General features: G+C 45.0%; 1 protein-coding gene across 2 annotated transcripts in view; it reads right to left on the bottom strand.

Moving 5' to 3' along the window:
• The window catches only part of RIN2 (Ras and Rab interactor 2), a 181,241-nt gene extending 177,293 nt beyond the window's left edge, over positions 1 to 3,948 (bottom strand). For both annotated transcript variants that reach the window (XM_056567631.1, XM_056567632.1), the window contains exon 1: positions 3,479 to 3,948. In XM_056567631.1, the coding sequence (XP_056423606.1) occupies positions 3,479 to 3,682 (204 nt within the window). In that variant the 5' untranslated portion in view covers positions 3,683 to 3,948. The remainder of the gene's footprint in view (positions 1 to 3,478) is intronic.
• Positions 3,949 to 17,327: the final 13,379 nt, after the last annotated feature.

Below are 17,327 nucleotides of genomic sequence, written 5' to 3'. Positions count from 1 at the left end.
ACAGTGCCCAGAAGCCCATTACGGATACGGGAGACCAGAAGCGGTTCTGCTCTAAGTCACTGACAGTTTAACCCCTACATAAACTAAACCAAAAAAAATATATATATATATATTATTATAATTTATTTTTTTTTTTTTTTATCTCCTGAGGTAGTGTGGTATAGCAGTATCATTTGTGTTTGCTAAGAGCTGCATATTATAATGGATGAATAAACTAGTTATTACGGCACATATATACGTGGCTGTATCATAGATATGTGCTGTACAGATCTAAAATATGTTGCCCTTAGGCCATGCTGACATGTAGTATTTCGGTATTTTGGTCAGTTTTTGTACCCAAAACTAGGAGTGGAACCAACATAGTGAAAAACTATAATGCAAAGACTGGCATCTTTTTCTTGAACCCTTAGGGTACGTTCACACGGGCGGATTTTATTGCGGGTTTTCCGCTGCGTATTTGAAAGTGTCTGGGCTCTTCTCGGCTGATTTTCTGCGGTGGAATTTACGCTGCGGAAAATCCGCCACAGTCCCTACTGACTTCAATGGGGCTTACGGCGGAAATTCTGCTGCAGACAGCCGAGAAGAGCCCGCCCCCTTTCAAATACGCAGCGGAAAACCTTCAAAAAAATCCGCCCGTGTGAATGTACCCTTAGGCTGGGTTCACACTGCAGAATATCCAGGCAGAACTTCTGCTGGAGATTGAACTGGCGGGACTAGGACCACGTGGACTGCATTGCCTTGCATTTTTGGTGGGGATCTTTTGAGAGATCTGCTCAGAAATCCATTGCTGTCTATGGGCACGGCAATGCAGTCCGTGTGGTCCTAGTGCCGCCGGCTCGATCTCAGACAGAAATTCTGGCTGGAGATTCCGCAGTGTGATCCCAGCCTAAAAATACTGATCAAATAGGAACCAAAATATACTGTATGTCTGATTTATACGTCTTCTTTTTAGAGATATTCTCCCCTAAAAGCAATCCCTTAAAGGAGCAGGATACATTGCCCCCTAGGGGGGGGGGGGTCATGTACTAAGGCAGAGATAGCAAATATAGCGATAGCGATTTTGCTCAAGTATCGTCATTTCTGTGCCAAAATGTGTAACTTCACAACTCCTTGGCACCGCCTTTGCCAAGGAGTGGTGAACGAGGGCTCGGCCTCACATAGAACGGGCATGCAGGGAGTGTGACTTGAGGGCTGAATTATGGGCAAAATGGGCAGAGCTTGACTTATGTGCCTATACTGTACTGGGACACAGTACAGGGTCCATGAACATGACACTGCTGTATGCATGTGTATCTGAATTTTAAAGAGGTAAGCTTCTTTCTTCCACAAACAGCGCCACTATTTTCCTCAGTCTGCCTGTGGTATTGCAGCTTAGTGTCAATTATGTGTAAGGAGCCAAGTAATGATACCACACACAACTAGAGAAAAGGTGTGGTGCTGTTTTGGGGGAAATAAGCAGTTATGTTATCTATAATCCTGGAAACCCCCTTTTTAAGTTTTTTTTCTCCAGAATTCAACAATTTCTTGTTTTACAAGTTTTCACCTAGTTTCCTGCTCGCTCATACTGCCCCTGACCTTCATGTACTGTCACGGTACTGAAAGCCGTCAGTCGTCCTGATCAGTATATCTGATACGGCTTTGGCAGCTAGCTGCAGGTACGATAATTGTGAATTGTTACAAATAATAAATAAATAATAATAATAAACAATGTATTCTTTTTCCATAAAGTTGTTGAAAAATTCTATTGAGTGATTTTTCTCTTCCCTTCTATCTCTGTTTCCCAGCCAGTATGCCTCCAGCTGCTGCAAAACTACAACTCCCAGCATGCCCGGACAGCCAAAGGCTGTCCGGGCATGCTAGGAGTTGTAGTTTTGAAACAGCTGGAGGCACACTGGCTGGGAAACACTGTATTATCTCTTTTGGGACATTCACTACGGCTTTTATACTAGACTCCCATATGGCGTATCTTTCTGCATAACTGGCTAGATCTGCCGTTCACGAGACAAGGAAAGATGGGTGATGGCTACTGTCCCCTATACTAGTAATAACCCAGCTTTCCCAATAACAGATATAACAAACAGCCGAACAAAGCTTTACGCGCCAGAAAGAAGAGGACAGCGTCTGGTCCTAGGTAGTCTATGGCAGTGTATCCCAACCACTGTGCCTCCAGCTGTTGCCTTTGGCTGTCCGGGCATGCTGGGAGTTGTAGTTTTGAAACAGCTGGAGGCACACTGGCTGGGAAACACTGTCCTATCTATTTTGGCACATTCATTATGGCTTTTATACTAGACTCCCACATCGTGTATCTTTCTGCATAACTGGCTAGATCTGCCGCTCACGAGACAAGGAGAGATGGGTGATGGCTACTGTCCCCTATACTAGTTATAACCCAGCTTTCCCAATAACAGATATAACAAACAGCCGAACACAGCTTTACGCATCAAAAAGAAAAGGACAGCTCAAGGATGATCTGGTCCTAGGTAGTCTATGGCAGTGTTTCCCAACCACTGTGCCTCCAGCTGTTGCCTTTGACTGTCCAGGCATGCTGGGAGTTGTAGTTTTGAAACAGCTGGAGGCACACTGACTGGGAAACACTGTCCTATCTCTTTTGGCACATTCATTATGGCTTTTATACTAGACTCCCACATTGCATATCTTTATGCATAACTGGCTAGATCTGCTGTTCACGAGACTGGGAGAGATGGGTGATGGCTACTGTCCCCTATACTAGTAATAACCCAGCTTTCCCAATAACAGATATAACAAACAGCCGAACACAGCTTTACGCGCCAAAAAGAAAAGAACAGCTCAAGGATGGTCTGGTCCTAGGTAGTCTATGGCAGTGTTTCCCAACCACTGTGCCTCCAGCTGTTGCCGTTGGCTGTCCAGGCATGCTGGGAGTTGTAGTTTTGAAACAGCTGGAGACACACCGGTTGAGAAACACTGGTCTATGGCTTCACACCTGGCGCAATAGTGTGTCACATGATCTCTTGGGTGTCATTCAAGTGGCGCAATTTTATTTCGACTCTCAAGTCATTGGTTAGGCGGTACGGTGCAGAAGTTACCTACAGCTTTCGGTGCCCGTTGGCCGATTGAACACAAGCATGGTATAATAGTGTTTCCCAACCAGTGTGCCTCCAGCTGTTGCAAAACTACAACTCCCAGCATGCCCGGACAGCCGTTGGCTGTCCGGGCATGCTGGGAGTTGTAGTTTTGCAACAGCTGGAGGCACCCTGGTTGGGAAACACTGGTATAATAGGTAGAAGGACTCGCTGTTTAGTCATAGCCAATATATCAATCTCATAGATAGAATACAGATTGTAGTATTCAGAAGTTGTAGGACTACTTGTCTGAGGATGTCTGGCAGCTCAGAGGGGATGGTCTGAGCACAGGGGGTCTCTAGGACACAATGCTGCCAGCCTGCGACCCCTGCCCACAAGTCATAGTACAGGAGCCGGGTCCTGTGTGCCCTTCTTACCTGCCAGGGTGCCCCCTGTGTCAGTGCTGGACTGCTCGGGGGTCTCTGCTCTCGGGGGTCTCTGCTCTCCGTCCCTGTCTGTGCGGAGCCTGGAGCCGGCAGAATGAAGTGTCCTCTGCCCCTAGAGACGTTCACAAGAAGCGAGTCCAAGTAGCGATCCCAAGGCGCATGCGCGTCCGAGCCCCGGCCCTCCCCCTGCCGCATTACTTACAGACAGCTCTCACCCCCGGGCAGGACAATGACAACAATGAGGAGGGGGCACGGGGCAAACTCTGCTCAGTCCTGGTGTTCCTGTCACGTGGTGGGGGTTGTTGTCTTCCTGGCAGAGGAGATCTCCTTTAATCCGTTGCCACTGGTTTACACCTACTGGCGAATGGTGCCAGTACACACAGGCACAGAAAACGCACCTCACATTTCACCTCACGACATCCATGCGTTATCATTGCACAGCTACCATGAGGTACTGTATTCTATAGTTACAACCTGTGGTATCCCAGCTGTTTCAAAACTACAACTCCCAGCATCGGCTGTCTGGGCATGCTGGGAGGTGTAAGTCTGGAGAATTCTGCCCTGATCTATCCTGTAGTGACATGTTACCATACTGCAAAGGATTGGAGCTGCAACTATTTAAAGGGGTACTCCGGGGAAAACCCTTTTTTATTTTAAATCAACTGGTGGCAGAAAGTAAAACTTATTTGTAAATGACTTCTATTAAAAAATCTTAATCCTTCCAGTACTTATTAGCTGCTGAATGCTACTTTCTTATTGGAACACTGATGACATCAGGAGCACAGTGCTCTCTGCTGACATCTCTGCATAGCAGATGTAAGCTAAGGGCAGCATGGTGGCTCAGTGGTTAGCATTGCTGCCTTGCAGTGCTGGGGACTTGGGTTCAAATCCAACTAAGGACAACAATAAATAAAGCATTATTATTATAATAACATCAGCAGAGAGAACTGTGGTCGTGATGTCATCAGAGAGCATTCCAAAAAGAAAAGAATTTCCTCTGTAGTATTCAGCAGCTAATAAGTACAGGAAGGATTAAGATTTTTTAATAGAAGTAATTTACAAATATGTTTAACTTTCTGCCACCAGTTGATTTAAAAGAAAAAAGTTTTTCACCGGAGTACCCCTTTAATGTATATGGGGGCCTCCCAACTCTCTCCGAAGGATGACCCCAGGAAAGAAGGGTCAGGTGTATTGGATCCTTTTGTTCTGGTAAAAATAAACCACCAGCATAGGAGACAGGCAGCCGCTTAAAGGGGTACTCCATCATTTAATAACATACAGTCTTCCCTCAAGTTACAATATTAATTGGTTCCAGGACGACCATTGTATGCTGAAATCATTGTATGTTGAGACCAGAACTCTATGGAAACCTGGTAATTGGTTCTGAAGCCACCAAAATGTCATCCAAAAAATAGGAAAAAGTGAGGATTTAAGAAAAATAAGTAGAGAACTAATATAGATAAAGCAAATCCTTACATATAAAAGTAAGAAAGATCTGCTGGGAGCTGTAATCACTGTCTATGTAGAGGACAGGAGCTTCTTCAGGGTCCTGTACAGAACACGCAATGTCCTAAAAAAAATTAAAATGGAGCCTGCCTCACCTGGTGTCCAAAGGAGCAGCTAATTGCGGCACAGGTAAAGAGTACAGAACATGTAATACCTCCCTGTACTGTAGAGGGCGCTACTAGACACTAGTCAGTGCATACACTTCAGTAATACAGGGGTTTTACCAGTGAATGTCCATTCTGATTGGTCGGTTCTTCCAGCCATTGACAGGATTCACAGATCTGGACTGTCCATAGCATTGTATGTTGAGTCTGGTTTCAAGTTACAATGGTCCAGAAAAGACCATTGTATGTTGAAACTATTGTATATTGAGGCCATTGTAAGCTGAGGAATCCCTTTATTCACTATCTTCAGGATAGGGTATACGTGTCTGATCTCTGGGGTGGGGGGATCACTCATGATTTCTAGATTGGGGTCCAGAATCATCCCGCTGCAAGGAGCATGGGGTCAGGATGCACTCCATGCATTCTCTATAGGAGTGCCTGAGATATATCAGCAATGCACTCGGCTACTATGGCACTCCCATAGAGAATGCGTGGAGCGTGTGCTAACCTTGCACTCCATGCAGCGGGGAGATTCCACTGGCCATTCTAGAGTTCACAGGATGTCACAGAGATCGGGCCCCTGTGATCAGACACTTATCCCCTAGCCTGTGGATAGCAAATATGTTATTAAACACTGGAGTAACCCCTTAAAGGGGTACTCCGCCCCTAGACAACATATCCCCTATCCAAAGGCGGGACACCCGCGATCTTGGCTGCGGCACCCCAGACATCAGGTGCACGGAGCGAACTTTGCTCTATGCTGGGTGACTGGCGATGCGGGGCAGAGGCTCGTGATGTCACGGTCATGCCTTCCTCGTGATGTGATGGCCACGCCCCCTCCCATAGACTTGCATTGCGGGGACATGGCCGTGACATCACGACATCACTATCCTTTGGATAGGGGATAAGATGTATAGGGGTGGAGTACCCCTTTAAGCCCCACTCTCCATTCAAAGCACATGAACATGCATATGTATAGAGGGACTGGGAGAGATAGCCATTGGCAGAATGTCCTTCAGCTGACAGCTATTGCATGTGTATGGGTGGGTACCTTTAACCCACTTATCTGAGAGACACCTCTACTGACAACACACCCTGACTACCTGAAATAACACTCCGGCAGCTGAACTGCTTCAGTATATTTATGATACATACATTCTGGGCTGTAGTTTACTTTTTTTTCATCTTTATATGATTTCAAAACGGCCCCACAAAATTAAACCCTGTCCCCTGTCCTGATCCCCTACTGCTGCCGTCCAGGCGGTGCCAGCTCCAGGCTAAGGGTGCATTCACACCACGTTTTTGCAATACAGTTCCCGTATAAGTTTTTTGATGAAAAACAGATTCCTCAAAACCTGACTAAACTGTATCAAAACGTGTGCACAAATTTCAACCCGTATACGGTTTGATAAATGATGTCCGATTGCATCTGTTCTTTTTTTTTAAACGTATATGTTTTAACATTTTTACTCCATTATGAATAAAGTTTCACTTGTTTGATTGAAATTCCAAGAAATAAAAATGTGCAACGTCAAAAACCATATGGTGCAAATTGGATGGAACCGTACGCACATATGGTTCTGTACGGTTCCCATTGACTCCCATGATAAAAAGAAAACTTATACGGTTTAATACGTTTTTTCACCCGGACCAAAAAACATGGTAGTCTACGGTTTTGGGTACGGTTAAAAAAATGGACAAAACTGTATAAGACGCAAAACAAACTAAACCGGATGATGCGTTTGACATACGGTTTACAATGTTAAGTCAATGCATATGGTTTTCTATAGGGTTCCGTACGGTTTTTAACTTGAAAACGTATACGGGAACTGTATAGCAAAAACATGGTGTGCATGCACCCTAAGTAGAGCTTCCTGCTTCTGTTTCGACACACAGTGAATTGGCCGTAGCGGTGACCTGCCCTTACCTGCCCTTAACAAAAGCAGGAAGCTCTACTCATCCGAGACGGCAGCAGTATGTAATCGGGGTGGGGAGTTTAATTTGGGACAGAGAACCCCATTTAAATCATTCATATATGCAAAGAACAACATAAATGAGAAAATTGCACCCTCAAAAGTATGTATAATAAATATATATACTGTAGATAGAAAAATGGCAGCAGCAGGGGATCAGTGGGCCAATAGTAAAAAGGCTAAAAGTTTTTCAACGCAACATTGCCAGGGCACATATGGCTTGTCCTACTGTGAGAAACCTGCGTGACCTAAGCGTGCTACAATGGCCTGCAACATCTCCAGACTTGTCTCTGATCCTGCACATCTGCGACGTCATTGGTTGGCTATTGCATAGAGAGTGGCCAGCAGCCGATCTTGATAATTTGCATGCCTGTTTGTATTCAGCGTGGCAGAACATTCCTTAGACAACCAAAGTATTGTCATAGATCATTCTAGCGTGTAAGGGCGCATTCACACTACATAATCTCCGTCTGGGCAGAGATTCCGTGAGCAGCATGCGTTGACAGAACAAGTGGATGCTGGGACTGCTCAGAAATGCACTGTGCCTCCATATACCCCAATGCATTACCAAGTGGATGTCACTGAAAGAGTAGACTCGCGCAGCCTGAGATCCGCAAATTCCGTTGTGTGAACGGTGTAGCAGCATCCTGTTGAAAACAATGGAAGGCTGCAGCACTGGGTTTTCTGCAGTGGAAAATACGTGGTGTGAATGGGCTCTAACCTGGTACCCATACTCAATACTGGATAATTCTAAATCTTTTGAATATTTTTCTATTTTTATTATTTGCATATTATTAACATATCGATCATGTGATTCCATAATTCCATAACTTTTCCTTCTTGGTGTAAAGAATTATTATCAATAAGGTCGAATACGACATTTGAGACCGGATCATCAGAGTAGCCTCTAGTACAGTGCTTCCCAATCAGGGTGCCTCTGGCTGTTGCAAAACTACAACTCCCAGCAAGCCCAGACAGCCAAAGGCTGCTGGGAGATGTAGTTTTGCAACAGCGGGAGACACCCTTGTTGGGAAACACTGCTCTAGTAGTTCTGTTGTCACTATTTCAATCGTCTCCCAGGAGTGACAAATATATTGTATGTTTTAACAGCCGTAGGTGAATGTTGTGTCCAAAATACAGAGCATCCATAATAATAAATCTCAGAGTGTTGGCATTTATGACTGTACTCTATACCCCAAGAGTGCCCCACTGTGCTCTATTTGTACAGCTCAGACAGATCCTTTACCTTTACTTTATGATCCAGATTCTCCACACATATTCGTTGTCTTTGAACCCATTAAACTCTGTGGAGTGATGGGAAATGATCCTATGTATTGGTGGTCTTATCTAATAAATGTTTCTTAGGGGTCACTAGTGCTGACATTCAGGCTGGCTTAGTTTACTATGAAAGGAATTAGTGCTACAGGCACCCTGTGGGCTTACAAATGTCCCAAGATAAATAGCCTCTTCTGTATAAATATGTACTATGTTTTTTGGCATGTGCTGTGTTAGCATGTTGAGAAATCTTCGAGAGCGACCTCTGCATACCAAAGTGGTATAACATGAACACGCTGCAATGAAAGGAAATATAATAAAGTGCATAAATGTCTAAAGTAAAAAAAAAAAAACATAAAACAGCTAGGAAAGTTTTATTGTTTTCCTATACTTTAGGTTCACTATTTTCTTTACCTCTTTTGAGTCCTTCGACTACTTTATCGCTGTCAGTTCCCATGCAAGCAAGGGAAAAACAGACTAGAGCAGTGGTCTCCAAAGGGTGTACCTTCATCTTAGGGTTGCAACTAATTATTATTTCTAAAAATCGATAAGCCGATTATTGATACAATTAATCAGTTAATCAGATAAAAACCCTAAACGGGATTAGGGGACCAGGGAGGGATTAACCAGAGGGCGAGAGGAAGTGGGGACCGCATTGTGAAGAGTTAACAGGGTGAAAAGAGAGGGGACAGCACCTAAAGGGTTAACAGAAGGTAAGAGTGAGCAGGTCAACTTATTAGCTGCTGGATACTACAGAGGAAATTATTTTATTTTTGGAACACAGTGCTCTCTGCTGACATCATGACCACAGTGCTCTCTGCTGACATCATGACCACAGTGCTCTCTGCTGACATCTCTGTCCATTTTAGGAACTATCCAGAGCAGCATATGTTTTCTATGGGGATTTTCTCCTACTCTGGACAGTTCGTAAAATGGACAGAGATGTCAGCAGAGAGCACTGTGGTGATGATGTCAGTAGAGAGCTCTGTGTTCCAAAAAGAAAAGAATTTCCTCTGTAGTATTCAGCAGGTAATAAGTACTGGAAGGATTAAGATTTTTTTAATAGAAGTAATTTACAAATCTAGTTTCAAAAAGGTGCAGCTCACAACAAAAAGTGCGAGGTAGTTAAAGCTATAACCGTTCCCCACCGGCGTCCGAGAAAAAAAAGAAATCAAATTATTAGCTTTTACCTCAAGAACCTCACCATCCAAGGTGCATAACATTATGCACCTTGGATGGTGAGGTTCTTGAGGTAAAAGCTATTAATTTGATTTCTAATTTACAAATCTGTTTAACTTTCTGGCACCAGTTGATTAAAATTTTTTTTCCCACTGGAGTACCCCTTTAAGGTTGAAAAAAGACCAAGTTCAACCTATAACCCTATTGTGTCTCTACTGTGTTAATCAAGAAGGAGGCAAGAACCCTTCATGAGGCTGATGCCAATTGCCCCATACCAGAACTGTCATCTTCTGGCCAGATGTCGCAGGCTGTCAGTATCTTCAAAAAAGTACCAAAGGGTAAGGGAGGCATCGGAGGGTAAGGGGGGGATGGAGGGTGACATGTAGGGGCAGACTGAAGGGCTAAAAAGTATGGAAAATAGCAAAAAAAAAAAAAAAGTTGAATTACTATATAACTAGGCCACACTCTCTAACGACAGAAGCCACATCCCCTAACAACTGATTAATCAATGATTGAAAACGATTTCCATTATTTCCATGATTTCCATCGATTTTAATTGCTAATATTGATTAATCATTGCAGCCCTATTTCAGATGTTGCAAAACTCCAACTCCCAGCATGCCTGGACAGCCAACAGCTGCACAGACATGCTGAGAGTTGGAGTTTTGCAACATCTGGAGGTCCACAGTTTGGAGACCACTGGTCTACATGTACATATTTTGGTCCCAGCTAGATACTATTCTCTCAGTCATGGATATCAATCCATGGGGAAAGTCTGTTTGCCCTGGTTAACATGACACGCTGACTTGAGATGATTCTACAGCCAAGATACTCGCCTCCCTCACAAGTAATTTGACAGGTAGTCAACTATGTTGACTAGGAGATGTAGTCCAACATACGAAATGCAAAGTATACTATTTTCTCAAAAAGGGTATGTGTTTATACAGGTATGTGCATGTTATATCTTCTTGAAATCAAGACACATCCAATAGAGTTTTCAATGGGAGTCTATGTGCAGGAACCTCCTTTCGCGAGTACAAAAGAGCCGCAGGACTCCAGCGGCCATCACTGTTCTTCATATTCTCCAGCTTATCTTTGCTATTTTTGTGTGAAGCAAATTGGAAAATACAATCCCACTTGTTTCAAGCTATGGAAGGTGAGGCAAACTCGTAGGCTGGAAGGTCAGGACAGGCGGCACTGGAGAGTGGTCAGGGAACAGAGATGAAGGAACTGGTACACAGAATAGCAGAACACACAGGAGGTACGCTTTCTCTAAGGCAGCAAGGCACAAAGATCTGGCAAGGGGAAACAGGAAGTGCTGACATTTATAGTGTCAGCGAGCAGCAGTAACCAATTAAGGACGTGCTGGCCCTTTAAATCGCAGAGAACCGGCGCGCCTGCCCTAGAGAGCGGGTGCACACACGCCGGCGACCTGGAAGCAGGAGGTGAGTAACGGCCCGGTGTTCGCATGCGGGCGTGTCCCACAATGCGAACCGCTGCACCGCCAGAAGAGGAGGACGAGGCAGCAGAGCGTTCATGGCCAGCGTGTCTGGCTGGAGGGCTAGTTGTAACAGTACCACCCCCCTTTGGTCTCCCCCTTTTTTTAGGTCACAGAAAATTAAGGACCAGGTCATGGTTCAAGATATTCTCCTCCGGCTCCTAGGACCTTTCTTCAGGACCGAACCCCTTCCAGTCCACAAGAAAATACTGTCTCCCTCTAATGGTTTTAGTAGCTAAAATTTCCTTAACCTCAAAGACATCAGAGGAGCCGGACATGGGAGTAGGGGGTGATATCTTTTTTGGAAAACTGATTGATGATGAAAGGCTTGAGGAGGGAGATGTGGAAAGAGTTCAGAATTCTCAAAGAAGAAGGCAGATGAAGTTTGTATGACACAGGATTAATGCGATGCATAACCTTGTAAGGACCCAGGAAGCGAGGACCCAACTTGTAGCTGGGAACCTTAAAACGGATATATTTGGCAGAGAGCCAGACCTTGTTGCCTGGAGAGTAATTCAAATGGGATCTTCTCTTCTTATCTGCCTGAGACTTCATACGGGAGGAGACGAGAACTAAAGAGTGCTGGGTCTCTTGCGAAATGGTCATAAAATCCCTTAATTGGTCAACAGTGGGCACTCCAGAAGAGGAGGACAAGGGTGATATCCTTAGACTATGAAGAATGGTGAAGTTTGTGTAGACTCAGAATTCTTGTGGTTATAAGGGAACTCCGCCCAAGGTAAAAGGTCGACCCATTCGTCCTGTGGGGCTGAAACGAAATGACGAAGATAGTCTCCAAGGACTTTATTCACTCTCTCAACCTGGCCATTGGTCTGGGGATGGTCGACAGAAGAAAAGTCCAGTTTGATTTTAAAACGTGAACAGAGGGCCCACCAGAACTTGAAGACGAACTGAACTCCTCGATCAGAGACGATGTGAGTCGGAAGAGCATGTAGGTGAAAGATATGCTGAAGGAAGTGTTTTTCCAGCTGTGGAGCAGAAGGAAGACCAGGCAGAGGCACAAAATGAGCCATCTTGGAGCAACCATTAACCACCACCCAGATGACTGTGTTGTTACAAGATCGGTGATGAAGTCCATAGCAATGTGAGACCATGGATTTTCCGGAATAGGCAAAGGCTGTAAAAGACGAGGAGTCTTGTTGCGGGCACAGGTAGTACAGGAACAGACAAAATCTGTGACATCGCATACAAGGTTCGGCCACCAGAAATGCCGGGAGATTAGTTGTATGGACTTCCGTACTCCAGAATGCCCAGCCAGCAAAGAGGAATGTCCCCAGTTCAACACTCTGCATCTAAGTTGAGAAGACACAAAAGATTTCCCCAGAGGAACATGCTGAAGGTTGGCAGGTGCTGCTGAAATCAAACGCTCAGGTGGTACAATATGCCGTGGAGTCCAGTACTACCACATCAGGGGACTTAGAGAGAGCTTTGGCTCTGACATTCTTGTCCGCAGGACAAAAATGAATAAAGAAATTAAACCTGGAAAAGAATAGAGACCATCTGGCCTGCCGAGGCCAGTCCAAAACTGCCAACAGCTTATCATCTGGAGACCTTGGTTGGAAACAATATAACCAAGAAATGGAAGACTTGACTTCTCGAAAAGGCATTTCTCGAGTTTGGCATATAAATGATTGTCCCGGAGGCATTGTAGGACCTGTCGCACATGTGAATGATGCACCTCTAAATTGGGCGAGAAGATCAGAATGTCATTAAGGTACACAACAACACACGTGGAGAGTAGGTCACAGAAGATATCGTTGAAATATTCTTGGAAGAGGCCAAAAGGCATCACAATGTACTCAAAGTGCCCATCACAGGTACTAAAGGCCGTCTTCCATTCGTCTCCTTCTCGAATTCGAATAAGGTTGTATGCTCCCCACAGATCCAGCTTGGAGAAGACCTTGGCACCCAAAGAGTCAAAGAGTTCCGAAATCAAAGGTAGAGGGTAGCAATTCTTGATCGTGATTTTATTTAGTCCCCGATAGTCAATACAGGGACGGAGTGACCTGTCCTTCTTTCCCACAAAGAAGAATCCAGATCCGGCAGGAGAGGTGAACTTCTGAATGAAGCCCTTGTGTAGGTTTTCTTTGATGTATTGAGCCATAGCTTGTGACTCAGGGACAGACAAGGGGTAAATTCTTCCCTGGTGAGGTGTAGTCCCAGGCTGAAGGTCGATTGGACAATCATAGGGATGATGCAGTGGAAGACACTCTGCCTGCTTCTCACAGAATAATCACAATAAGGAAGAGGCAGACCCGGCAGGGAAGGAGAGGAAGAGATAGTCTTAGGCTGAGTAGTTGTCAGACATTGGTTCTGACAGTAAGGTCCCCAGCGGGTGACCTCACCAGTTTGCCAGTCGAGATGTGGAGCGTGACGTTGTAGCCAGGGGAGACCAATTAGAAGCTCCAAAGTACAATGAGGAAGCACGTAGAACTCAATCTTCTCCTTGTGTAACACACCCACTTGTAAGAGAAGAGGTTCAGTGCGGAATTGCAGCGCACAATTCAGGAATTCTCCGTTGATAGAAGAAATGTACATGGGCTTAACGAGCCGAGTCACTGGGAGACTGTGTTTGTGGACCAGGGAGGCGTTTATAAAGTTTCCAGCGTAATCAGAGTCCAAAAAGGCTACAGCAGAGAAGGATGCCCTGGTTAAACAAGGAGCGGTAGAATTCACACCTAGGGACGCCTCTCCCATGTGCCCTATGTGCGAGCGTTTCACGGACGAGTTGGTCGTATAGAACAGTTTTTGAGGAAATGCTCTGGGCTGGCAAAATAGAGACACAAATTTTAATTGCACAGGCGGGACCTCTCCTGCTGGGTTAATCGAGCACGATCCACCTGCATAGGCAAAGAGGATGGTTGAGGTGGACGCTGGAATATGGGTGCCAAACGAAGAAAACGTTGTGTCCGAGAAGGTTCACGCTCTTGACGAAGCTCCTCCTGCCTCTCGGCAAAGTGCACATCAATTCAAGTGGCCAACTGAATAAGATCACTCAGGGAAGACGGAGGATCCTGTGCAGCGAGAACATCCTTGACATTCCAGGCCAGTTCGGAGGCTAGGGTGCAGAATTGAACTGCATAATCACCAACAGAAGAGTCCCCTTGGTGTAGGTTCAGTAGTACAGTCTTGGCTGAGGAGGCCCGTGCAGGTTCTTCAAAGAAACAGCAGAATTCCGAAAGGAAGGCTTGCAGATTGGAGGACACCGTATAATTTCTGTCCCAGAGAGAAGTAGCCCAGGCCAGGGCTTTTCCAGAAAGAAGACTGACTACAAACGCCACTTTAGCACACTCCGTAGGGAACTGATCAGCCATAAGTTCCAAATGCATTGAACACTGGGTCACAAACCCTCTAAACAATTTAGGGTCGCTGTCATATTTCATTGGCAGAGACAGTTGTATCTTGGAGACTACGGAAGCAGCAGACACTGGTTGAGCCACTGGAACTGGTTGTGGCTGTTGCGGTTGTGCGGTGAGGAGCTGCTGCATCATTGCGGATAACTGGTTCAGTTGTTGTGCTTGTTGCTCTAACTGCATAGACTGTTGTGCCACAATAGTAGAAAGATCAGCCACATTCGGCAGAGGCACCTTGGCGGGATCCATGGCTGGATCTTACTGTAACGGCAGTGGTGAATTGGATGCGCTGAACCTGTGTGGATGATGGCATGGGCCGTACCAGGGAGCGGAGTCTAAGGTGCTGCTGGTTTTCACCAGAGCCCGCCGCAAAGCGGGATGGACTTGCAGCGGCAGGCGGCAACCAGGTCACTACCACTAATACGACTCGTCCACACAGGCTGCCAAGGTGTAACGTGGTACAGGAAGGATGAGGCAAACTCGTATTCGAGGTCAGGCCGGAAGGTCAGGACAGGCGGCACTAGAGCATGGTCAGGGAACGGAGCTGAAGGAACCTGTACACGGAATAACAGAACACACAAGAGGTACGCTTTCTCTAAGGGAGCAAGGCACAAAGATCCGGCAAGGGGAAATAGGAAGTGCTGACATTTATAGTGTCAGCGACCAGCAGTAACCAATTAAGGGTGTAATGGCCCTTTAAATCACAGAGAGCCTGCGTGCGCACACCCTAGAGGGCGGGAACACACATGCCGGCGACCTGGGACAGCGGAGGAAGCAGGAGGTTAGTAACGGACCGGCGTTTGCATGCGGGCACATCCCGCAATGCGAACCACGGCACCACTGGCAGAGGAGGACGGGGCAGGAGAGCGCTCATGCGGCCAGTGTGTCTGGACACAACTCCATATCCCGTTCTCATATCTCATGCTCATATCCCTTCCCTATATCCTGTTCCAATATCTTGACCTCTTATCCGGTCCACATATCTCGTCCTCATATCCCAACCTCATATCACGTCCTCATATCCCATCCCTAACTATTCCTAACTATTCTCTGCACCTGCCTGGTAGGTATGGCAACAGGATCTTTAAAAGTCCTGGGCAATCTCTGCAGCCTGAGAGTAACGCAATCAGGTGATGTTACCTGAAGTCCCATAGACTTACCTGGGGTTTCAGAAAAAAACTCCCACCATCGCATAAGGAGTGGGTTAGGGTAAATGTAACTTTCCTATATGTATAGTTCACATATAAGTAGCATGTGCCAAGTTATGCTGGAACATACATACATACATACATACATATACGTTGAGTTTTACATAGATAATCATGCCATTGTTTTTTTTTTTGTTTTTTTGCTGGTGTTTTTTCCAATGTTTCATGATACTATCAATATTTTTAAATAAGATATCTGTATAGCATTACAGTGAAAAGTGACACCAAAAAATATAGTAGACAATAGGAGCACAGCCTTCCCTCTGAGTATAACCTCTGCATAGATCACAAAGATCACAGAGCATGCTTACAAACCCGCCCTACACAAAGAAGAGGGTCTGGAGATGTTCATTGTTACTATTTCAATGGGGTTAGCTGCAAAGCATATTTCTAAATGCTGTTAAAACAGATCAGGCAAGATCTCTACCAACATAATCATGTACAGAAAAAAATGAGGAAATCAGAAAATAGTAATAGATTAGAATTTTTTTTTTGTTTCTTACATGTAAGTCTATCTCAGTCACGTGGGACAGAAAAGAGAGGGGGGTATGCAGGGGGTGGACCTCAGAAGCTGCCATAATTTTCATGCACACCGCAGCATAGAGAATAGATCAGGGAGGAGAGGAGTAGGGGGCGGAGCTTGGTCCCAACATATACCCCTTGCCTCCCCCCACATAAATTCTCTGTGCTGCGGTGTTCAAAAAAAACTAAAGAACAGAGAGGCAGGGTGGAGGGGTGTATTGCGGCGCAGCGAATCAGCATAAACCATGGTTCTGAGTTCAGCCCCTGCTTCCCCTCTCCCTGCCTCAATTCTCCGCTGTAATAGAGAGGGGTGTGCAGTGAATCAGCTCATCGCAGGCACAGAAGGGAATCCCTAGACGTCACTACCGTTAAAAGTTCCAATGTGTTAAAGAAAACTTAACACTAATAACTAACAATGATATGACGTCATCCCGCCTGCCTGGGAATCCTGTCGTATGGCTCATAGGTTGTAGGCCTGAAGAAAGAGAAGTTCCTTTCACCGTGGGAACCAAGGCTAGATAATTATTATTATTTTTTTATTTTATTATGTTAATATAGGTGCCATAATAACTATATAAATAATAAATGCAGGACAGTATGGATATGGTGGGACAGTAATACGAAGAGGGGCATTATTACAGTGGACAATATGTGGGGACAGTAATACCAAGGGGGGCATTACAGTGGACAATATGGGGGGACAGTAATACTAAGGGGGGCATTATTACAGTGGACAATATGGGGGGACAGTAATACTAAGGGGGGCATTATTACAGTGGGCAATATACTTTGTGACTGGAATCATCCTGACAGTATAAAGTAGATTATATCTTCAGGGTGTCAGATTGTTTCCTAACCTTCACCATCCTCTACTTCCAGTGTTATTTTTCCAACATTTAATACATAATCGATGAACTCCATACATTAATAGCATAGGACATATCCACTAACAGGATGAATATGTCTCTCTAAAATTTATTGCACTATTTACATACACTGCATATTTATTTATAAATGTATATAATTTTATAGATAGATTTTCTAATAAAAGAAACACACATAATATCAGCACACAATATAACTAGACATTTTGGTTTTCCATTTTACTTTACATCCTATAACAGGTATCAAAATCTAATGATTATTTCTTGTGCATTGTATCACAATGTAAATCCATTACGATGAGTTTACACAGTTTAGGATC

The sequence above is a fragment of the Hyla sarda genome, chromosome 3 (assembly GCF_029499605.1).
Source record: "Hyla sarda isolate aHylSar1 chromosome 3, aHylSar1.hap1, whole genome shotgun sequence".
NCBI classification, from domain to species: Eukaryota; Metazoa; Chordata; class Amphibia; order Anura; family Hylidae; genus Hyla; species Hyla sarda.
The sequence above is the reverse complement of the archived record's forward strand: the minus strand, read 5'-3'. Positions and strand labels throughout refer to the sequence as shown.